Here is a 24,802-nt window from a genome sequence, read left to right as displayed (position 1 = left end):
ACACCGGGTAGATCACCTTCAGGGTATGAGAGGGCTGAAATTTCATATGGCAGCAAGGTCGTCGCATGCTCTAGCTCTGCCATGCTGCCCAAGGCAGCAATACATTTGAAGCCTGCAGGGAGCACTTGCTTCAGAAAAATAGTCCTTAGAAGCAGCAGTGGAGACAGCGCACACTCTCATTTTCACCGTTTACTGTTGAAACACATAAATTAATTGCATGAAGGTCTTACAAACCATGCATGTCAGAGCCTTGGGGGGCACTGGTGTCTGAGGCCCTCTTGCAGTATGATGGGATGAACAATCACATACTCAAGACGGGAGCAGCTTAAACAGCAGCAGCAGCAGCAACATAAAATCTCTACAAGGTTAGACCAGAGTGATCAAAATGTGTCTTGTGAGTCAAATGTAGCCCGTAGAGTTCTACAATGCAGTCCATGGACGCCCTCAATATTTAATAGGGAGGGTGGTGGTGGTGGAAACAATTGGGGATACATGTGCAATGCCTTGGAGAACTAGAGGTCCCAGAATTCAATCCTCCATAAGTGAGATAACACCCACTGCCTTAAAAAAGAGACCATTTCCAATCTGCTTTGCTTAATGTAAAGTACCTGCAGCCCTGGAACTCTGGGTAAGTTGCCCAAGTGATGTTCAGTTGGGCAAATTTGGTTGTCCCAGGTTAGACTGACTGAGAAATGACTCACTAACCCTACAGCAGAAACCCCATTTATCGAACTAGGACAAATGAGCTTTTGGGGGTAGGCGAAAGACTTAAATGCAAGCTATTCACGCTGGGGCATGTAACCCACGGTTAGCCATTAGAGGATTTCCGATAAGATGGGTTCAGATAAACGAGGTATTACTGTTTTAAAAAAATATGCTGGTATGTACGTCATCCCCTTTAGAAAAAGCACCCTATATGTAATGCCCTTTAAAGACCCTCTCCCAAATCAAACTAACAACCTTCAGGCTGCTTTAAACACAGACCTTGCCTTTGTATTGCCTTAAATCATCTGTGAACCCAGAACCAGAAGGGAATCTTTTTGCTTCATCCTAACTTTTACTCCTGAGTTGCTTGGTTCACACAAGTGCTTTTTTAAACTCTGGATGTATCAAGCCACGGGATCCAGAAGAGGATAGATTATACTTTGCTTGGCAAAGTCTCCTTCGCAAGGACACTTACTGGTACATTCAGCAAATGTTGAAACAGGTTGAAGCTTTTTCTGGTAGCCCTTTATTATGTAAAAAGCCCCCGAAAAGCTGCTCCATTCTAGGGTGCGACTATCTTTGGAGATTCCTCTTTTTGTTAAGTTTTCACAAAATACAAAATTAAATGCATTTTCTACGTACAGAACCAAGACTCAAGTAACTGACTAGCATATGTACAACAACTTACACTTTCTGTCTTGTTTTTAAAAAATATAAATATCAATAATGTTCAGGAGTATCATGGGTTGGTTTTATTTTTAAGGCTTCATTCTTTCAGATCCTTCATTATTAAACAATGGTGCCTCACTCTGATAGAGGTATGGGGGCAGGGGGGAGCAGAGGCAACCACACCAGGTTACCAAAGATGACATGTTTGTTCATGATAAGCTGGCCCATTCAAAAATAAGTGCTGCCTCCTCATACCTTATAGCCAGGGAAATTGTTCACCTCCCTCTAGCGTGAGCCAGGTTAGATTAAGTTTTCCTAGTGAGCTCTCAGGGCAATGGCGTAGGGAGAGGAATGCAAAGACTTTATTACTGTTTTTTTCCTTCCTCGAATTCTCTTTTTAAACCCATCGCTCCATTGGAATTGTTGAGAGCTCTCAGAAAAGTACTCCGATTAAGTAAACTCAAGCAGAAGAGCTGTACCCGAGGCTTGTCTGGGAAAGGTTAAAGTGAAGAGGCCGATGGTGTAGGTAAACTACTGCTGAGCCCCGGGGGGGTTGTGGCTGCTGTGGCTCTGGCAGCTGCTGCTGTTCTGTCCATGGGGATGAAGTCTGTAGGGAGGCTTTCCGTCAGGCACTTGAGCTGTTCCTGACCCAGTTTAATCTTGTCATCCAGCTCACGCTGCTCTATGAGAAGCGCGGACTTCATCTTCACAAAGTGCTGGTACTCCTGGAGCTGGTCCTCTGAGAGGTAATTGCCCAAGATGTCCAAGACCACACGTTCTCGCCGGTCCAGGTTCTCCTTCAGCTCCCGGGCATCCTCGTGCTGGCCAGCCAGCAGCTTCCTTTTCTCAGTCAGAGAGCTCTGCCACATCAGAGACAGGGAGTTAACATTACAGTGCTAATCCAACGACATCTTTCCCTCCCCATAGACAGCCTTTCCCTCCTCCGGCAGTGATGGCCTGGGGACTATGCTTCCCCCATACATGGTCACACACACGGAGAAGGGGAATAACATTTCAATGTGGATCAAACATGAATCCTACTCAGTCATCTTCTGAAACTGTTTGGTCAACATGGTAATATCTTTTATTGGACCAACTTCTGTTAGTGAGAGAGACAAGCTTTTGAGCCATACAACTCTTGTTGTCTCACTCACCAGGCTTGAAAGCTTGTCTCTCTCACCAACAGAAGTTGGTCCAATAAAAGATATTACCTCACCCACCTTGTCTCTCTAACATCCTAGGACCAACACTGCTATAACAATACTTCATACTGCATGGTCAACATAGTGCAGATGGGGTTAGAAATTGTTAACAAAACACAATCAAGCCATGGTTTCTACCATGCTTTCCCCTCTATGCATGGTCTGGCCAAAGAGAGCTAAAACACGCTTAGCTGGAGCTAGGAGACCACCATTTGTCCAGCTATGTGCTGCTTCGTCTGCAGTTTAGCTTGCACAGCTGACGGTAAGACCAGCCAAAAACAAATGGTTTTTTTAAGTTTCCAAGATGCATGGAGTGAGAGTCATTTGTACAAAATATCAGCCAAGAGTCATGGGGCCAGAGTCATGTTCACGAAGGTTTATACCCATGGAACAGGCTCAACTGTTGGCTTCACTTTGTAGGCTACAATCTTATATATGGCTGGGAGTTTCAAAGGTTCCTAAGAGACTTAGAGGCCTGGTTACCGTTGTCTTTCACGGGGAGTCAAGCACCTAACTCCTTGAAACCCGTTTGAAAGTTCCATCCTATATGTGCGTGTTCTTCTAATCACCCGTTTGTTCAGCACTCTCAAAAATCACAACGCTCTAAAGTTTACAAAAAGAGACATACCCGCTCTTCAGGATTCACATCTTCACCTAGGCTACTCAGAACGTTCTCTACCCGGGCCAGACGCCCTGAGAGGGAAAGCAAGAGGTTCACCACTTTATCCAGGTCGCCTATGAACATCATGTATTTGTCAAACTCGTTGGGCTTGCATAACTCGCTGATCAACACCTCCACCTCCTCTCCCAGGGCATTATTCAGCTTGATGTCTGCTAGCAGGCTCTCCTTAGCTTCCTTCAAGATCTCCAGTTTGTGGGACAAACTTGCGATGAGCTCAGCCTGGTAGGAGGGAAATATTATTACTGTTCTTTATGGTGTATGCTGTGCTGTCGGTGTGACCAAATGAAAACATGGCCCTGGTCCCATTAGAATGAAAATTCAACAAATGCTGACAATGGTCACAGTGGGATGAGCTGGAGAGAGAAGAGGAAATGGAGGAGACAGTGAAACTCAATGTGAGAAGTTTTGAGCTGTTGGTCGAACGATATTAGGTATCGCTTTACCTGCCTAGTAGCCTAAATTGTAACCTGCTTTTGTAATGATTGGGCAAGATTTTTGGTGCCACATCTTGATGCACCACTTGATATACCTTAAAGGGAATAGTGAACTTCTCTTCCTTTGTAAAGTGTTTTCAGATCTCTGGATGAAGAGTGCTTTATAAGATTTTATATATTGAAATCAACGGGCGTTAGGCACTTAAGTACCTTTATCACACTCCCACACCTTCAGGATTCTTGTTTACATGTTATGTTTTGCATTATCCTTTGGTCAAATAAATATTATTTTAAAAATTGATTTAAAAAGGGAGCAAGCTTGACTAATTATCCAAGACTCTGGCCTGAGCTGTTAAGGTGTAACAAATGCCAGGGCTGGAAGTTGTTAGCTGCATAGTGCAAGCTGGATCAAAAAGCCTCGAGGGAAAAGAGGAAAAAAACTTGTCATGTTTTTCCCTCCTATTTTTGTCCCTCTTAGAATGCACTATGAAGTGCTAAGAGCCAGAGGCTTCCAAGGACTTAGAAACCTCAACATCAGGTGCAAGTGCCACTTTCAATTTCAGCTTCAGCCGGATCCTTGGCATTTCTCCCTTGGCAGAACCTACCGCCTGGGCTGACGTGGCCCTCGGCAAAAAGAAACAAACCAGCAAGTAGTTTTACCAGCTAAAGAGAGTTAAAGCTCATTTTGTGAAACCCCCTGCAGCTGTTCCACAGCCAATGGGAAAACCACCTTGAAGTGCAGCCGTGCTGTGCATGTCCTGGAGAGCATGATTCTGATTAGGATTTGGAGGAAAGCAATAAGTACATGTATTCCCTGGTATGAGGCTGGTAATGCTATAGCTCTGCTTTCACTTAGCAGTAAGCCACAGCAGAGTGTGCATTAGGAACCGATGGAACACCACGTGTGCTGCTTTTGCTTTCAGCTTCCTGGGGCGTAACAATACATCATTATGCATAGTTGAATATGCACTGCACATACAGGCTACAGGGTACAATATGAGGTCTCATTCCAAAGAGTAAGTTCCTGGGGTATTGAAATGTTTCAAGGAACAACCCTCTTTCTATCAGAAGTGCTGGTAATTTCACATAGGCAGACTCTGTGCTTCAAATAAAGTGGATCTTTAACTACAGTCAAACAAATTGTAGTGGAAACCCTGGGGATGCTTGGAAGTGGTCTTTTAAAGCAAGGAGTTGCCCATTAGAGGTGGTTTTCAGTGCAAGCTTCCCTGTATCTAAATAATACAATACCGTTTAGCCGGTTACCACTAGATGGCTGCATTATTCACACATCTGTTGGAGTCTAGAGCTGTCACCAGCGGTTAGTTTTCTGATTGCACTGGAGTCCATTAACATTTCTGTGCCAGTGCCGAGGGTCAGTGAAATGTGAACAAATACTTCTGACCATAGATTTCCGCTGCCCAGGTTCATGGTGATGAGGCACAGCTAAGCCATTTCATTTTATAGCTGGGAATCCCCAAGGGGAAGATGACTGGTTGTCAGGTACCAATGCAGAGCAGAATGGTTTTTGGAAGGGGGAAGAGAAATTATAGTCTCAGTTCCTGATTCATTAGCATTATTCTGTAAGCTCATCAGGGTAGGGACTGTATCTTCCTATGTGTTTGTGCAGAGTCTAGTTCAATGGGGCCCAGCTGTGACTGCGGCCTCAGAGCTTACTGGAGTACAAACACATCCTATGAATGGCTCTGATCCTGAGTTGTGCTTTGGTCACTTTGCAACGCTCTACCCTTGCAAAGTGGTTCTAGTCTTGATGAATTCAGCCTTCCCTGTCAGGGCCGGCGCTTCCATTGAGGCAAACTAAGCAATCGCCTAGGGTGCCAGGATTTTCAGGGGCGGCATTTTGCCGGGGGCGAGGGGAGCGGCAGGTGGCTCAGGTGGAGCTGCCACAGTCGTGCCTGCGGAAGGTCCGCTGCTCCCGCGAGGCTCCAGTGGACCTCCCGCAGGCACGGCTGCGGCAGCTCCTCTGGAGCTGCGGACCAACGGACCCTCCACAGAAATGGCTGCTGCAGCTCCACCGGAGCCGCGGACCAACGGACCCTCCGCAGAAATGGCTGCGGCAGCTCCACCGGAGCCGCGGGAGCAGCGCGCCGGGCGGAGAAATGGCCGTACGCCTAGGGCGCGAAAAACTCTAGCGCCGGTCCTGTTCCCTGTGCAGGCAGATCCTCAGGGGGATTCTCTGAGCCGCCATAGCTGCTCCTACACCAGTCTCTGTTGCAGTCAGTGCAAGGAGGTGTGGCCATGGAAAAGGGGCATGGTTTGGGGATCCCTATGCCCTAGTGCAGGGTTCCCAAATTTTTTCCCCGGAGGCTCGCTGGTGCAGCTGCAATGGGCACTTCAGCCCACTATTAACATGCATCCGTCAGGGAGAGGGACACCACAGAGCGTGAGCTGCCCCTTGCTTCAGCAGGGACCAGGGCCAGCGAGAAAGCGAAGGGGCCAGGCAGGTGCCACGGCCAGCCCCCGCCAACACCTCCTGCCTCAGCAGCATGCTGAGTGCCTTGAGCTCGTCACCTGCAGCCCTGCCCCAGTCAAACACCCAGCACCCTGTGTGCCTCACAGACACTCCCTCCTGGGAAAGAACAAAGGGCTTGAGGGCTGCCACTGCCGGGAAGAGGCCTGGCCGTTACCGTGATGGTCCCCATCATGGCGTTGTCCAGGTAGAAACCGAGCGGCACTGCCAAGTCCCGGTACCTGGGGGACCCACGTGACCAATATTCCAGGGAGCCTGACAGCCACGGATCATGGGGTGCGGCCACTCAGAGCAGAAAGAGCTGGGAATCTTCCAGCCTCTTCCAGCCACCCTATGAGCTGTCGCCTCTTGGGGCTCACTCCTTCTCCTTGCCCTCCATCTGGCAGCTCTGCTTTGACCTCTGCCACCTGCCGGGGATGCTGGGCTCTTCCAGCCCTAGGCGCAGGCCGTCTCCAGTGGCACTCCACCAACATACACAGTTTGGTGGGGCAACACGCCCCTCCCAAACGCCACTCATGGCCGACCACCAGGGACTGTGCCGTGGCCCACCTTTAGGCTGTGGTCCACAGTTTGGGAACCCCTGCCCTAATGGCCCCTTGTTGTCTTTCGCAGTTGATGTAGTTTAGAGCAGCCTTCAGGCTGTTACAATCTGTGCTAGAGAGCCAAAAGGCACAGAGCAGCCCCAGGATCGTGGGAGTGAAAAGAGCATCTTTGTGCTCCTTGGCCGTAGCTGAGGATCCAGCCCAGTCATTCCAAACACATAAGAGAACCACACTGGTCGCACCACATGTGATCAGGAAGCCTTTGCTACTCCGATCCCCCCCTGCCCCGCAACAGCCAAGCAAACACCAAGCAGCACCCCCTGGCACTAACACCTCTGACCGCAGACCCAGTTTGCTCCTCAGTAGGAAAGAACGTGTTTCTACTGTATGCTACAGATGAGACTCCACTTTTGATCAATGTGAAACCACTAGCTGTGAGGCTGGGATGCAGGACATCATCAGCTGAATTCAGGTTCATCCTATTAAACTGGGCTGGGGGGCAGAACCTCCCTGTGCCGAAGGGTTTGTCCTGAGACTTGGCTCACTTGCTCCTGGGTAGCTCCACTGGCTGCAGTCGATTCACTCCAGATTTACACCGGCATATGGGAGAACAGAACTGAGGTCCCTTGTCTTTTGCAAGGTGCAGCTGTGGCAACCCAGCTAGAATTCATGTGCCTGGGAAACTGGGGGCAGAGAGTCAGTAGCCAAAGGAGCAAAGAAGGCAGCTGAATTATTACAGTGGCAAATGGGAAAACACCACAGAGCCGTTCAAAGGCCCAATGGGAACATTTCCATTGACTTCCATGAGCTTTGGATCAGTGGCGCCAATCACTGGTTATCTGCGAGTTTTGCAGGAGAACCGATAGGTCGTTCAGAACGTTGTCTGTGTGTATAGTCCCTGTCCTTGAGCCCCCTTGTACCAGAAGGTTTTCAGCTGGTGGAGGTGGAGGCAAGGAGCAAACATACCTTTTAATCAGAACTCTGTCTTGGAATGCCTAGGAGGCTGAAATGGACCTGAAAGTACTTACTTGGTATTCATTAATCAGTGACTCTCCTGCCCTTCCAAGTGCCAGTTCACACACTCCTTTGCATATTTACAATGGAAATGTGCTTGGTTTACTCTTGGAGTAGCTGCCTCTCCTCATAATACCTATCTATGCAAATGTTACTTCACACAGACACCCAGCAAACATGCCAAAGCAATCTCGCTAATCACTCAGATCCATTTATCTTTTCCCATGCAAATGTAACCTTTGATGCTTGGGACTTGTCCTCCCCTGGTAGGCTCACACCTACTTGCTGGCTTGTCAATCCTTCACGACATGCATCTGATTCATTTGCTCAACCCCTTATCCTTTTACTCTGACTTCTGTCTTTTTGCTGATCCAGGCAGATGGGTGTTTGCTATGTTCAACAGCACTCAAAGAATTAACCCAATGCTGCAAATCTGGGACTGGCTGTAACTAGTCGCTTTAAAGTGAAGGGTTCTACAAACTGCGGATGAGGCTAGTTATTTAAACCAGGTGTTTAGTGGGGTGGAAGGCACAAGCTAAAGGTTTGTGATAGTTGTATGTTGTCAAATCATTTATTCAGCATGCAGTTACTATCCTGCATCTCTGCAGAATCATAGAAACGAGACAAGGCCTGTTACCTTAGCTAGTCCATTCCACTGCCAGGGCTGGATTGCTCTCTACAGAACGTTTTCTAGAACATTGCTGAGGTTTATTTTAAATGTCCTATGAAATGGGGCTTCCCAATTCTATCTTTACTTATTTGTATTATGGATGCACCTAGATGGCCCAAATGAGATTGGGCTCCCCTGCTGTTGAGGCCTTGTACATACACACAATAAGAGACAGACCCTGCCCCAAGGAGTTTACAATTACAATAGACAAGACAATAGCAGGGGACAGACACAGAAGGGAAACTAGCACTAAGGTGACCAGATGTCCCGATTGTATCGGGACTGTCCTGATATTTACTTGTTTGTCCCACGTCCTGACTGAACATCAGTCGGGAGGCAAATTGTCCCAATATTTTGCCCTCTGGTGCACAGGCAGAGGGGGCTCACGCCCCCTGCCCCAACTCCACCCGGCCCCGCCTCGACTCCGCCCCTCCCTCTCCCATTGGATCCCTCTGCAAATCCCTGTCCCGGCCCCGCCTCTTCCCCAAGCACCTCCTCCTCACCCCTCCCTCCCAGGCTTGCGCTAATCAGCTGTATGGCGGCGCAAGTGCTGGAGGGAGGGGGGAGAAGCAGGACGCGGCACTCAGCTCAGGGGAGGTGGAGGCAGAGCAAAGGCGAGCTGGTGTGGGTCTTTTTTTTTTCGCTTCTGTTGTTTTCTCTGCCGCCGGCTCTTGGGTTTTTTGTTGTTGTTGTTGTTGTTCCGCCGGCACCCCTCCCCCCCCCCGGCATCCCGATATTTCACGTCATTCATCTGAGCACCCTAACCAGCACTGAGAGGTGAAAGGACTCAGCCAGGCTCACGCAGTCCCAATGTGGTAACTGGCCTGCGAAGACCCAGGTTGCCAGATTCCCAGTTCAATGTCCTAGACACTAGACCAAGCAACGTGTGAGCTCAGTGTGCAAAGTATATACATGTATGTTTACAACACAGGGTACTTGTGCAACTCTTTGTATATTTCAGTCTGTTCAAACTAACCTGTCACACCGAAGGCATAAAAATTCTGTTGTGTTATCCTGGCCAGTGAGACACAATGTGCTGTCAATTTACAGCCGTGATTTGTTTCTGACATGGGGGAAAAAGAATGTAGAAATATGTGTGGGTTCTCTCCAGCAACAACCTGCCTCCAGGGATTTGTGAGCTTTGCAGTGTCCAGCTTCAGTGAGTCACCTAGGAGCCCTGCCAGACCTGAGTTGTAGGAGCTGTCACCTAAAGCCTCAGCAACAGAATAGCACAAGAGAGAGCCCTAGGCTGGGCATCACAGGACCTCGGTTCTATTCCTGCCACTGACCTGAGCTGTGACCTTGGTTGGACAAGTCACTACCTTTCTGTTTCCTCTCCCACCTTCTGTAAGCTCTTTGGGACTGGGATTCTCTTGCAATAGAGACCGTATGGCACCTAACAGAACTGGGGCAAACCTCAAGCTGACACTAGAAAAGCCAAGATTCACACCAGTTGGAACCAGTGTTCCCTCCATTTTTTCCACCCATGTGTGGAATTAACTTTCTTATGTGCACCAATGTGGAGGTGATATGTGACTTCATATTGGTGCACATAACAAAATACATGTGGTGGGGGTGGGGCTGAGGAGTTCAGAGTGTGGGAGGGGCTCAGGGCTGGAGCAGAGGGCTGGGTGCAGGGAGTGAGGGCTCTGGCTGGGGGTGCGGGCTCGAGGGTGGGGCAGGGGAGGAGGGGCTCAGGGCTGGAGCAGAGGGCTGGGTGCAGGAAGTGAGGGCTCTGGCTGGGGGTGAGGGCTCTGGGGTGGGGCTGGGGATGAGGGGCTCAGGCAGGGCCAGCACTTCCATTAGGCGACCCTAGGCAGTCGCCTAAGGCGCCAGGATTCGGGAGGTGGCATTTTGTGCGCTCCCCACGGGGCGCACAGGAGCTTCCAGTTCCGCTCCTGTCGCGCTGCCAAAGAAGGACCTTCTGCCGACGTGCCGCAGAAAACAGTGGCAGGCAATTGAGCAGCTCAATGGCTGCCGCTGTCGCCTGCGGCATTTCGGCGGAGGGTCCTTCTTTGACGGCGCGATGGGAGCGGAACCGGAAGCTCCTGTGCGCCCCGTGGGAAGCACACAAAATGCTGCCCCCTGAATTCTGCCTAGGGCGCCAAAAACCCTGGTGCTGCTCCTGGGCTCAGGGCTGGAGAAGAGGGCTGGGTGCAGGGAGTGAGGGCTCTGGCTGGGGCTGAGGATGAGGAGTTTGAGATGCAGGAGGGTGCTCAGGGGCTACAGCGGGGAGAGTGGAATGCCCCCAGCTCTCTCTCCCGACAGCAGCATCTGGTCTGGGGGGGAAGGAACCTCTCCCTGCCACGGCAGCTCTGGGGCTGGGGCTGCAGGATAGGTGCCTCTCCCCAGACCCCAGCAGGCCCTGGCTGGGGGAGGGCCTCTCCGGCCACGCCTAGGTCCGGGTTGGGCCGCCCTGACCAGATCCGAGCCGCTCTGGCTGTGCTGCCCTGGTTGCTGCTGGGTCCAGGCTGCTCTGGCCGTGACTGGGCCCGATCATGCCGCACCGCAGCAGAGTTGTGGCTGGGCTGGGTGGGGACCGGGGAAGGGGCCCGCTCCTCCTCCAGCAGGTCCCCGGGCAGGTTTCCTGAGCGCCTGCGCGGTGCTAAATAGGCTGCTGCGTGGCCGCACAGCTTACAGGGAACTTAGGTTGGAAGTGGGGTAAAGCTCCTATGAGAACAAACCTCCAGCATAGAAATGACCTCCATTTCTGAAGGGCCTCTGAGTGTAGTGTCTAGAGGTGCTGAAGTTAAACAGAACTACACTTCTACACATCAGTGCTGAATATGACCCCTGCTGGTCACATGCAGACCAACAGAAATCCACGCTGTGAATTACCTTCTTCTCATTGATGTCTAGCTGCTCCTCTTCCTTCTCCACATCTTCTGGCATGTCTTTGATTTTATTCAGCAGCTCTGCTTTGGGGGCTGACATGTTATAGTAAGCAGTGCAGGTGACCAAAGTTACAGCAGCTTCCTTTTCTTCTCTTCTATTCCACAATGAAAAAGATGCACAACAGATCCCGAGAGGGGGTTTAGTTTAGATAAGGGAATAGAGAAATGTCAAAACCAAAGTGTTAGGGTTAGGTATCAGCTGGGATAGTTTATTAATACTGTCTGTTAAGGAGATTGCTGCTTCCCACCAGTAGATGGTGCATGTCAGCCATTTTCAAATCCCTCCATGCTGGGAAAGCCAGCACAATGCACTGATGTTTGGTTTTCTGCTAACAACTTGTCTAAACACTGGGGCTGGATTCTCAGCTAGTTTAAACTGGTATAGCGCCACTGAAGTCAATTTAATTGACTATCTTCTCCAGCATAATCCAGTTATAATTTATTACAGCAGGGCTTCTCCAGCTGTTGCATTTAGCCCTCTGTCTTATATTAGGCATTCTTCAAAGTTTTGGGTAATTTCTGCAGCACATTGTAGTGTTTTTTTATAAGGGATTCCCCTAGGACTCCCCTCCCCCCCAAAAAAATATTGCCTCTCATAAGCTGTCTGTTTTCCCAATGATTTGGTCCTGATTCTGTTCTTCCACTAGGTTTACACTGAGGTAATTCCATTCGGTTCAGTGGAGTTACTCCTGGTGATCATGGTGAGAGATCAGAATTAGGCCCTTTCTCTCTGGTTTAGGGGCGTAGCATGGATCTCAGTTTCCAAAAACATGGGAAATGCCATTGCAGAGATTAGCCAACAAGGGGGTGGAGTGAAGCAACCTCTCTCTTCCCATGTCTCTATACCAAACTTAGCACCATATTCTCTACTGGCCTTAGTGTCTTCCATACAAGCGAGCAGGCGAACAGCTCCTCTTATATATCAGCCAACCCCCCAAATGAACCGGGCTCACCTGTTATTCTCAGGCACCGTCCTGCTGGCTTTCTTTTGCATTATCTTCCTTTTCATGTTGTTCTCTTTCAGCAAGCTGGTTCCATTGGGGAAGATCCCTTCCATTAAGTCCATGGTTGTCTTCATTTTGGAGTCTGGATCCAGGATATCTGCTAGAGACTTATCTCTGTGGACGATCTCCTTGGCTAGGGCCTCTGACTTAATATCCTCCGGCGTCTTCTTCTTTATCACTTGAATAGCTGTGCCCTGAGTCCCGGGGCTGAGGCCACCATTTTCCGAATCCTTCCCCTGGGTGTCTGGCTCTTTCAGGTTGTCCCCAAGTTGAGCTGCATTCTGCTTCTCAGAGTTTGGCCGCTCCTCTTGAGCAGCAGGCAACTGGTGCGGTGACTCAGCGTTCCCAACAGACGGTGAAGCGGCCCAGCTGTTTTCCCTGCTGATGGAACTCAACCCTGGCTTCTCCCTATCAGCCAGACTCCTGGGAAACCTGTCGAAACTGCTGTGGACAGAAAAGTTCTATGATAAACATGGGCTGAAGGGCTCCTTTTGGACAGTGAAGGTATGGCACAAACAAGAGAGGTATATAGTAAATCACATTTCCCTTTCCACTACACTTTCTCTGGTCTATTCAAACTGTAAGCTCTTTGGGGGCAGAGACAGCCTCTCGCTAAGTGTTTGTACCTAGAAAAACCCACTCTAGGAAGCTAGTGGTGCCAGAAGTAAACGATCCCCATGACTCCAAACACGGTCGCTTCCTTATTCCAGTAAAGATCGAATGGGCGGGTTACAAACTTCTTGTGTTGGACAATGTGGGGCAACTGTTGTGCTCACTCCCAGTGATATGTAACAAGTTGATCCTTGCTGTGGGAGCTAAAACTACAGCAGCCACCCTCCTAGCAAGCCGTTCGGAGATCAGGTTCATCAACCACACAAGGAAGTCAATCAGCTTGACATTCTCAAGCTGGGAACGAGAATAAGCCTGAACAATTCAAATCCTAGCTGTCCTTTTCACACTGACTCCAGAGGTTCCTTAACAACTCACTGCCACAGCCCTGCTAATACAGTCAGGATGGGCCTAATTCTCAGCTGGAGTAACTTGGGGTAGCTCCTTTGAAGTCCACACAGCTGCTCTGATTTACACCAGCCCACGGCCTGCTTTACAAGTTACTCTGGCGGGATAAACTCATTGCATTCAGAAGCTGCGATATTTGCGTGGCCACCTCTTGACACCCAGTCGCCATGTTGTGACAGGATCGTTTTGTGCAGGTTCTGAGATATATTCTGGGACACTTTGATCCTCCAAGCCTAGGTTTCACGTGGGATCATCCCACTCAAAACCTGGGACGTCCCCCTGACAACTGGAATGGAGAGCACCCACCGCAGCACGTCAGAACCTGGGGACCAACTCTCCTCTCATGCAGCACTGAATAAGGAGTAACACCATTGAAGTCTGTGCTGTAACTGAGAGGAGAATCAGGCCCAGTATATTCTCTTAGTTACAGGCCCCAGTGATAGTCATAGGTCTATGAGACACATACAGCTGCATAGGGCCTGTTTAACCAAGGACCCCCTTGCCCAGCCAGTGCCACCTACAGTAATAGACCTGCAACTTTGGGTACTGAGTCAGGCTCACAGGTCTCGGGCTGCGGGGCTAAAAACAGCAGTGTAAACGTTTGGCTTTGGGCTGGAGCCTGGGCTCTGAAATCCCATGATGGGGGTGGGTCTCAAGACCCCAGGCTCCAGCCCGAGCCCGAGTGTCGACATCGCTATTTTTAGCCCTGCAGCCCGAGCCCCACAAGGAAGAGTAGGTGCCGTGGGGTTTTTTATTGCCATGTAGGTGCCACAGAGCCTGAAAACCAGAAAGAACCATTTTGTCTGCCCCCTTGTAAAGCACAGGCCACAGTCTGAGCGTTCTCCTTCTTCCTTAGTGTCATTCATCCTTCCCTGTCCGCCCACTAGGGTGACCAGATGTCCCGATTTTATAGGGACAGTCCCGATATTTGGGGATTTTTCTTATATAGGCTCCTATTACCCCCAACCCTCTGTCCCGATTTTTCACACTTGGTCTCTGGTTACCCTACCGCCCACAGAGCCAGAGGCTAGCAAGCCCTGGTGACAGAGACTTTGTCCAACTTCCCTGCTTTTCCTGATGTATGTGTACACTCCCTAGATGCCTTTCTGCTCAGCTGGTGGCTGTGAATGGGTCCCATGGTATGCAATGCTGGGGGAGGGGGGTGGTCCGTCACAGACGGATTGGGCCCGGCATATCTTACCCCTTATGGCCCTACAAAGACTAAAACTGGCCCGGGAAGACACCATGGCATTACAGCTCTCCCTTACCTTACTTTGGCCTGTTCTATAAGCCGCGTGGATTTGTCTCCTGTTGCCCCACCTGCTTCGAATGCAGCCGGGGGAGGAGGTGGAAATACCTCTGCATCGCTTGTGAATGTGCTGGGGCTCAACTCAGGAAGAGGAGGAGGTGGTGGCGGAGGGGGTAAGGGTTTAAATGCAGTTCCTGCAGCACCAGGCTGCAAGTCCTTGATAAACACCTCATCGTCTCCTTCTTCCGGCATGCTCGGTGGGGGAGTCAGCTGAAGGCCTGACTCGGAAATCCGCAGAGAGATCTTCCCAGAGGGAGGAGGAGTCTCTGAATCAGAAGAAGTGCTGCTTTGCATCGGTAGGCTCTGCCATCTTTGAAAGAGCTTCTGCCCAGACACCTGAGAAGACACTGAGCCCTTTGGGAAGCTGTCATAATTGATGGAATGAGCCCATTTCACTTCTGGTGGGAGGCGTCTCTGAGGCAGCATGGCCTCTCTCTGCATCACTTCTTCGGCTGAGTCCTCAGGGGAGCTGTTATCGTGGTAGAGAGGCCGTGCCTGATCATTATCATTTCCTTCGGGGGGGACAGGGTCTAGTTTGGCACGTTGCCTCATTGCCAGGCCGTCCCCAGCAGCCTGCAGGTCTGAGGGAGTCTGGGTGGAATGAGCAGCGCTAGATGAGGACTGCCCAGGTCCAGAAGAAATACGGTTAAGGAGCAGGGGTCTGGCGCGCTGCTTAGGTTCGGAAGAATGATTCTTCAAGTCTGTTGGCGATGAGACACATCTCTGAGTCCTGCTGATATGCCTAGGTGGTTGTGAGGCCTGGTGGCTCTCAGTCAGAGCGGATGAGCTTGTGAGGTCATGGCCAGGAGGATAGGGACAATAATTTGGGACTGTTGGCTTTTCAGGGTGGCTTCTTTTCTTACTGCTGTCAGACCTAAGACAAGATATAACTACCATAAATCTAACATTTTCATTCAGGGAGCAAATGTAGCTCCCATGTATCCCTTTAAAAAGCTAAGAACTCACATTAGGCCTTAATACCAGAGGCATGCTGCAATTTCTGCCTCCAGTTAAAGCTGACTTCAATGGGATTGCATGGGTGAAACCAGCAGCTAATTCTGGTCCACTTAGCATAGGCACACAGATATTATGGTGATGGGCTGGGCACCACATAATGACCTAGAGAAATAAAAATTACAACTCATCTATTAATAGGTTATTTTTTTCAAAGGCTGACGTGTAACAGTGCAAATAATCTGGTTTGAGAACTGTAGGAAAAATATATTTCTGTGGGCATGAGATTCATGAAGTTTGATCCAACTTACAGAAAACAGCAGGAACTGTAGCTAATAATGCAGGCAACACAGCGAATCATGCAAGAACTAAGCAACACAGCTATCTATACAGGGACAACCTAAGTCCAGTGAATTAGTTATTTAGCTCCAGTTAGCATCTTGATTTATTATTGGCAGTGCAGGTAGCGACTCCTAGATTTAAGATTGCCAGACACTTCTTATTAGAAGATTCTGTTTTCAGTTGCTTATAATTTTGCCAAATTTAAACTGTGTGCTGAAATTTCCCATGTCGGGTGTCTGCTTCAAGCTGATTTTTTTTTTGGAAAGTTTCAGCTAAAATGGTTCAGCTGCTTCCAAGAATGAGACCAGGTCAGTGGTTCCCAAACTTTAATAACCTGTGAACCCCTTTCACTAAAATGTCAAGTCTCATGAACCTCCTCCTAATAATGAATATTTCCAGGCATTTTCTCCTTTACCTGAGTATAAATTATAAAAGCAGTGATCTTGGAAATATAAAATTTGTTTTTAGGACATGCTTATTACACACTATATATTATTTATTATTTATCATTACAGTATTTTTATTACATTATGAAAATGGCAACACTCTTCCAAGATCTCACTTTCGTAGCTTGTATCACTTTGAATAAGCCTGTTATAAGACAAGGCTCCTATGTTTCATCAAGGAATATCAGATGTGAAACAGCATGAAGGTATTTAAGAAGCCAACTCAAAGAGTTCCTCCTACACAAACATTCAGGTCTTGAGCAGTCCAGGCAAACAACACACGTTGCAACAAAGCTCAAATTTATTCTTCATAATACTTTTAAAAACAACACTAGCTGCCTATTTAATTTTAATAACAGCAAAAAATATCCACCTCCCCGTTTCATTTCTTATAAGGAGTCTTGAAGTTTAAATCTCCTCAGTGTGATAGACATGCTTGCTTTGATCTGCTTAGCTCTTGGAAGTCTAGGAGCTCTAGGCTGCTGGGCCAGTGCTGCCCAGGGTCCCTAGGGACAGTTCTGTCCACCATTAGGGAATTTTTTCTCAAGAACCCCCTGTAACATTTTGTGAACCTCCAGGGTTCATGAACCCCAGTTTGGGAACCACTGGACTAGGGAGAGATATATTGTTTTATCCATCTTAAAAAATTCTTGCAACTGTGAGGTCCTCTGGAAAAATAGCATATTATGTACTATTAGTGCAACTGTTGTTAGACTTACCGTAACGCGTACACACAAGGAGGACCCAATTAAGGTTGCAGAGGCAAACTTAATTCTGACATTTCCTAACTTTTGAGCGCTCAACTTTGCAGCATCAATGTTCTTTTGATGTAAGGTTGGGGTGTTGTGTGGTTTTTTTTTTTCTACCTATTGCCAAATGGGTTCCAGGCACTTTGCAGACAATACAAAGACAAGTACTTTAGCCCGGTGAGCTACCAATCTGAATGGATAACAGACTAAATTGTTCACACCACTTTTAAGGATGTTCTCAAATGAATCAGAAATGCAGCACTAGTCTCGTAAGTGAAAGCCCCACTTAGAACATCATATAAAACTCATCATATAAAACCTGAGCAGTTATTTAGCTGGAAAACAAAATTAATGATAATAACAATTAATAATACATACAAGCTATTCCAAGCATGCATTAGGCTGTAGAAAAAAAATCCTATAGCATTGCCATTATATTTGTATATAGTTTAATGACTGCACTATTGAAATGATCTGCTACATGTGCTGTATGAGAATTGAGGACAAAAGGTGCTTTAAGTTATGCTGGTGTACATCAGCAATAACTCCATCAAAGCCTTGGGGTTACTCTGGATTTACATTGGTGTAACTGAGAATAGAATTTGGCAGCTAATGCCTGGGAAGATGGGGCTGTCTGTGGTTCTTGGACAGCAGCGATGTGTGATCTTTGAGCCACTTGGTGTTTGTCACAAGAACTGGATGGTAGTTCTCCTGTCACACGGTAGTAACATTTTCTGATCCTTAAAACTGGTAGAGTCACATCAGTTACATACTGCAGTAAGAACACAGAAGTTGGAACTTGGCATTTGGGAAGTTGGCTAAGGGCAACACAGCATACGTAAAGGAATACAAGTCAAGGGGCCACATTAGCTCTAATGAGATCTCATTTCACTTGTCCATTTAAAGGACTAACCCTGCTCTAACAAAGCTCTTTTTAAAGAAATAGGGCTGGATTCTGGTCGCCACTCTGGCAGGGTATAGAGCAACAATGGGGGAGAATTCCACTAGCATAGGAGCTGCATAGATCTGGCATACGTGACCCTATATTGCTCCCTTTACAGCACTCAGCATCAGGGGTGCGCTGGGGGCAGAGCTGGGAGAGATACTGAGGGTGTGAGGGGGAGAAGCTATAGCACTCAGAGCTTTAGCTATTCTGGGTTGCAGAACTGTTCATTGGCAGCCATAGGGAGGCTGTCGTAAGGTAGTGCAGCCATTGGGGCAGCTCTAATTTACACCAGGGGTCACACTGGTCCTAGGCAGGTACAATCTGCGTGGCACAAAGGTGGCTTACAGCCGCCTTTCCTCCCCTCTCAGGCTGTTCTCTTAGGAGGCGCAGCACAGAATGTATCACACTATATTGTATTCTAATGTGCCCAAACTGTTCTCTATGGGCCAGACTGTGACCCTCTTACTCCCACTGGGGCACAATGATCTGGACCGTCCCGATATTAGGGGCTTTGTCCTATATACGCAGTTATGTCCCTCCCCAAAAGAAGTGCTCCAATTTTTCACACTTGCTATCCGGTCAGCCTACATGTCACAGTGGGCTTGATGAGACAAAACCACCCACAGAGGATCCTTTATGGAGTCGCCAGGCAACACATTAGCAAAAAAGTGTCACCACTGAGTAGTGATCCATCTATGTTTTTTTCAGGCACATGAATGGCACGCACACAAAACCCAGGTACACAACGTGACATGGGCGCAGTGGAGGGCTGGGGTGAGCAGGCACGTAACTCCCCAGAGTCAATGGAGTTTCAGGGGTGTATTTGGTCCCTACATCCATGTTTTATCTATCCAAAGAATCCTGACCATTAAGTGCAGGGCACTTTACATTTCACTGGAAAATATGCTAATAGAACACACGAGTTGCGGATGCAGTAGAAACATCACAAAGATGTGAAGATAGTAATAATAATCCAGGAATGCTGCTCTTGGCAGGAAAACACATAACATAATAACCTATTTCCTGCCCCTCTTGGCTCACTTTCAGACCTGGTGTTAAATCCAGTTACTTAGAATGCTGCTTAGAAAAGAGAAGGAAACAATGGAAGTTCTAATATAGTGAAGAATTATGAAACACTGAAGGTAAAAAAAACATGGAGAGGGCAGGAAGAGTTTAAGAATAAGAGCCAGCTGTGCCATTCTCTAATGAGCACTGCAAGCATTGTTCAAATCCTGCAGGAAAACTGCATGTTTTTAAATATTTAAAAATGGTGGTGACGAAGGCAGGGCCGGTGCTTCCATTGAGGTGAACTAGGCAATCGGGGGGTGGCATTTTGCCGGGGGGGGGGGGCAGCAGGCGGCTCCGCTGGACCCGCCGCAGTCGTGCCTGCGGAGGGTCCGTTGGTCCGCGGCTCTGGTGGAGCTGCTGCAGGCATGCCTGTGGACGGTCCGCTGGTCCCGCGCGGCTCTGATGGACCTCCTGCAGGCATGGCTGCGGCAGCTCCATCAGAGCCGCAGACCAATGGACCCTCCGCAGAAATGGCTGCGGCAGCTCCACCAGAGCCGCGGAAGCGGTGCGCGGGGCGGCGAAATGGCCGTGCGCCTAGGGCGCGGAAAATCTCCAGCGCCAGTCCTGGACGTAGGGCAAAATTCTCTTCTGTGATTTACACTACAAATCTCTACGGGGCACAGAAGTTGTGAGGCTGGATCAGAGCCATCTAATCCAATATCCTGTCTCTGATTTGCAGTCTTGTCCACCTGGACTGCATTTCCAGCACTCACTGAATTGTTGCCCTGATGGTGATTTGGGAGATGGCTGGGGGTGTGATTCCCAACGTGATGAAAGGGTGGAAAGTATCTTTTTTGTAGGTGGCCGGAGAGCAGAATTCCTTTTTGAATAATTATCTTAATACTGCCTGGGTTTTGTTGTGATCACGTGTCTAGAGCTTTGTATAGGAGTCTTCTTAATATTTAAATTGAAACAAATACGTAAAACCGATCAACATGAAATCTGGTCAGTATCAAAAAGCCTGTTACTCAGCAGTGTCAGTACTATGTATGCCCCTGCACCCCCTACCTATTTTGTGGGCTTTACAATCACATTTAAAGGTGTCCCTCTCCCGATACTGAATGAAAGACCCTGTCTGTACAGGGAAAACAAGGAAACTGCCTTATGGCAAAGCCCCCAGTCCCGCAAGGTACCTAATCAACTGCCCACCTATAGCCAATGGGAATGTTCAAGTGCTAAGATTAGGCATCCTGCTGGATCAGGGCCAAATAAACATACAGGAACATTAGGGTAATTTTCCTCCAGTTTCTCTCAGTTGTGGTTGTAGAGATTTACAGAGACCCAGGAACTTGACGACGTGACATTTAACAATAGCAGTCTAACACTGTCAGAGAGAAGTGTTATTTTTAAGTTAATGGGACTTCTGCATACTAAACGAGGACAGACCACGTTACAGAAATGGGCATTGGGGAGAGGCGATCTGAGAGAAGGGTTTTACCTTTAACTAATTGCTATGCTGAAAAGCAAGAGCTAACAGCATCTTAGCCCCTCTAACTCTCCAGGTGTTCCACGTAAGACAACCAAAATGAGGTCTCTCAGTGCACCCAAAGCATATGGTTTGTCCAGGTCCTAATATCCCATTCACTTAAATCAAGGACATATTACAGTTGCTGCCAACAACAAAGGGGTTAGCACCAGCAGCTGGAGAAGAGACATAAATATAAACCTACCTGTCTCCTGCACCAACCATGTAAGAAGGATTTTTCACCAAGTGGCCAAATTCATTACTTTCCCCTCTCAGCAAGTCCTGCAATGCAATAAGGAGCAGAGTGAGCAGCATGTTGAAAATGGCTGAAGCTTCTTAACACCAGAGCATCCTGCGTGTCATTTAGCACTGGGAAGTGAAGAGTGGGAGTGTGGTCTAGTGGTTAGAGTAAAACTACACTGCCAGGGAACTTCTGAGGTGCTAGCTAAACCAAATGGATTCACCCCAGCTAACACACAGAGGCCTGATCAGCAGCATTTCTACCACCACTTTCCCTAAGAGGTTCCACAGAAGAATGGGGGCCTATGTTCCCTTCAGAGGTGGCCCCCGGTGAAGGCTGTTGTGGAGATGCCATGAATCAGCCATTACCCTCACTTCCCTGGCCAACACCGCTCCCTTTCCTGCTGCCCTGGCCACCTGCTGATCACCCAAGGAAGGGGAGATTGTGGTGGTTTTCTGTGGCCAGTGGCTCTGTGGCCTGACTTACCTCAGTGGAAGCCAGAGTTGAATATTGCTCAGAAACTGAAAGAGCCTTCAACCACACTGTGATTCTGAGGCCGCCATTTTCCTATCATGCCCTTCCTCTGATTGGCAGGACAGCCCGTGCAAGCACAGCACAGATCTTGCTCCCATTACGATCAACGGAAGTTTTGCCCCAGATGGCTTAAATGGGAACTGGATGAGGCCTGTGACTTCCTAAGCGAAAGCTAATTGTCAGTACTGCTGTGGTGCTCAGCTGGCCAGGGTAATGGTGCCATGTAGCTGCAAAAGCCTTTTTCCTAGGACACCGAGCCATCATGTAGCTCTTTCTCACCAGAGCTCCACCCAAGCCGAGCGTAATGTGCCATAGCCGGCTCTCCACTCCTGCTCCACTGTAATGAGTCTCTCCGTCCTTACAGAGTCCCATTTCTGATCATGCACCCACAGCCAGGTCTTCAAAGACTCCCATTCGGACACCAAAATAAATGGCTGGATTTCAAAGGACCTCAGCAGGTTGGCTGCTTGGCTCTTTTGAAGGGCTAGTCACTTATCTTCATGGGAGCTGCTGGGTGCTGTGCACATTTGCAAATCCAGTGTTGAACACTGAAAAATCTGACCCTGAGTTCTTTTGGAAATCTGGTTCTGACTGCTTCCCCCATAGGATTTAAGTCTATTACCAGACAGGACGGTAAATGCCTTGCATTCATTTCAAGAGCTCAACCTTTCCTCCTTAACTTTTCGGATGAGGTTTTCAATTTAGGGCCCTCCATTTCAATTTCCCCCTGCTTTTGCTTGCTCTCTTTCCATTGTTGAGCATGGGAGGGGGAGGGTTAGTGCTGAAAGATACGTGAGCAGAGAAGGCGAGGAAGACAGAGACTGTGCTCTGCAGGAAGATGGCTAATAATTCCACGAGGCTATCGATTTCCTCACATCTTGAAACAAATTCCTACAGCAACACGGTGCTGGGATTCATATTCAGCATGAAGAGAACAGCATATGCCATAAGCGAAGCCCTGAATAGCATACAATGAGCCAGAGAAGCCTGGGAATGAATGTTTTCCACAGAGGAGCTGAGCTGGTTAAAAAACAAATTGTGTGCTCCCCTCCCCACGCACACGTTGACTTTTTTGGTTCTGTACTGTGGGCTGTAGCCCCAATTCCAAACAACATCCCTATTCATGAAGGCAGATGCTTAACTTAAGTCCTAGTGGATTTTGAAGTTTGTGCTCGAAGTCAAACATAAAGCTGCTGCCCTGAATCAGGGCCTAAGAGTAAAATTTTCAATAGTGCCTAATTGCTTCAGGAGCCCACCTCCTATTTTCAAAAGTCAAAAGCCAAAAGCACTTTTGAAAAGTAGGACTTTGGGTCCTAAATCACTTAGGACACTTTTGAAAGAGCTGTTACCAGGGCCGGTGCAACCATTTAGGCGGACTAGGCGGTTGCCTAGGGCGCCGAGATTTGGGGGCGCCAAAAAGCGCCCCCCAATTTTTTTTTAAATGGTTGAGCAGCCGCTGCTGCTGGGACAGAGATGGAGTCTGAGCTGCTGGCAGCAGCCAGCAGCCCAGGGTGTCCCCTGGGTCAGGGTGCCTCCGCGGCAGCCGGCAGCCCAGGGGGTCCCCTGGCCCAGGGAAACCCCAGGCAGCTGGCAGCCCAGGGGCCCCCTAGGTCAGGGCGCCGCCATGGCAGCTGGCAGCCCAGGGCGTCCCCTGGGTCTGGTGCTCCGCGGCTCGGGTGGAGCTGCCGCAGTCATGCCTGCGGACGGTGGGCTGCTCGTGCGGCTCCGGTGGACCTCCCGCAGGCACCACTGCGGCAGCTCCACTGGAGCCGTGGGACCAGCGTGCGGGGCGGCGAAATTGCCGTCCGCCTAGGGCGCTCAAAACCCTAGCGCCAGTCCTGGCTGTTACCCTTACTGCTGGATTCAAGCACGTGCTTAAGTGATTTCCTGAACTGGGGTCTATTAGAGTATCTGCACAGTTGTTTCTCTTCTTCCCAGAGTCAGTTCCTCTGCTCACACCATTTGGCACCTTCAGTCTCACTAATGCATGCATGGGGAAAAAGCAAAAACAAGCCAACAGGAAAAATAATAATGAAAGGTGCAAGATGCTCACAATTTGTGCCCCTGACAAAAGACAACAGGCTTAGTAAACAGGAGCTTGGAACAACTGGTTTCCAGACTGCCATCGTAAAGTACCTTTTAGTGGTGGGGAAAAAAATATCTTCTGCCTGTATGTTCTCATCTGGAATCCTGTTTATTTTTGTTCCTGCTCTGAAATGCTCCAGGAGTCAGAATGGGCTTTGCTTCTTGGCTTTCACAATAACTCTTTCTTAAGGATATGTCCTCTCATTGAATATGAAACGTTTCACAATTGACAGCAGTTGTAGTAATGTTATGTAGATAGATCCATTGTCCAGAGTGGGGGAAAAACAATGGGTGTGTGTGTGTTCTAGGCAAGGTGTTCTAGCCATTTAATATTTAGATGCTGTTTTTTATGCTCTCCCTTTAAAAAGCAGCAAAAGGACTGATGCATTTCAAGGTGGGAGATTTAAAGTGAAGCATATGATGGGTTTAGGAAGGACAGACTCCCATTCTTGGTGCATTTCAGAGAGGCTCTCACTCAGCAGAGCACTCCATTTGCTAGCTTCAATCCTTATTTAATTGATTCTACTAAATACTAAAATATCGCAACTGGATATATTTTGTTTACAGTGGCAGCGGTTCCAGATGCAGATGCTCTTGTTGAGTGGAGCTATCCCTTAAAACCTGGGCCTAGGTGGGCAGCCAGGGAACATTTTTAGAAAGAATTCCGCCCATTGAGCTTTCATGCTGTGTTTTCACTCCATCTCCCTCACCTCCCCACTCTTTCCAATGAAGGGACCCTATATGAAAATGGTGAGACGAATCAGCCCAGCTCTGCTCATGGCCGTGGTGTCAATGGCGCTATGCTGATTTACACGAGCTGAGGAGCTGGCCCAGGATCTTGCTTTCTTTGACGTTCACTTGCTTCATTTGCTGCCAACAGAGTCACTCAACCCTCCCACCCATTTGTGACATCATCACGATTTTCACAACAACCGATTGGATGTAGAAAATATTGGCCCGGTTTCTCCTCCGCAATTGGACTGTAGGGGGATCCTCCAGGGTCGAAGAGGTAATTTAATGGCTCCTAAGGCATATCCCTGCCTGCAGGGAGCAGAGAGGGCATGGCTGGGGGAAAGCGGGGCATGGCTGGGCTTCCCTGCACCCCAGCTGTTGGAATGGCCTTTGGGGGTCATTGGTGCCCCTAGCCTGCTCTAATTTATGCCAGGGAAATGGCCTGCTGGATAGCAGCTCTAGAAATGGGGAAGCACAAGGTGACTTAAGGACCCCTTTGTACACCCTTTTTCAGAGTTGTGCTCCGTGCTTCTGAGCTGCAGCCAAGTCGCTAGACCTAGGCTTTCAGACGAGGAATAAGCAGCAGGAGCAGCTCTACTTTTAAAAGCAT

General features: G+C 48.7%; 1 protein-coding gene across 2 annotated transcripts in view; it reads right to left on the bottom strand.

Annotated features, from left to right (window-relative positions):
* Positions 1–1,208: 1,208 nt before the first annotated feature.
* SHROOM3 (shroom family member 3) overlaps positions 1,209–24,802 on the bottom strand; it is a 258,394-nt gene continuing 234,800 nt past the window's right edge. For both annotated transcript variants that reach the window (XM_050945100.1, XM_050945101.1), the window contains exons 6-11: positions 20,806–20,882; positions 14,590–15,504; positions 12,254–12,748; positions 11,245–11,395; positions 3,205–3,477; positions 1,209–2,234 (exon numbers count right to left, since the gene is read on the bottom strand). In XM_050945100.1, the coding sequence (XP_050801057.1) occupies positions 1,875–2,234; positions 3,205–3,477; positions 11,245–11,395; positions 12,254–12,748; positions 14,590–15,504; positions 20,806–20,882 (2,271 nt within the window). In that variant the 3' untranslated portion in view covers positions 1,209–1,874. The remainder of the gene's footprint in view (positions 2,235–3,204; positions 3,478–11,244; positions 11,396–12,253; positions 12,749–14,589; positions 15,505–20,805; positions 20,883–24,802) is intronic.

The sequence above is a fragment of the Gopherus flavomarginatus genome, chromosome 3 (assembly GCF_025201925.1).
Source record: "Gopherus flavomarginatus isolate rGopFla2 chromosome 3, rGopFla2.mat.asm, whole genome shotgun sequence".
Classification (NCBI taxonomy): domain Eukaryota; kingdom Metazoa; phylum Chordata; order Testudines; family Testudinidae; genus Gopherus; species Gopherus flavomarginatus.
Note: the sequence above shows the minus strand (reverse complement) of the source record. Positions and strands in the feature narration are given on the sequence as shown.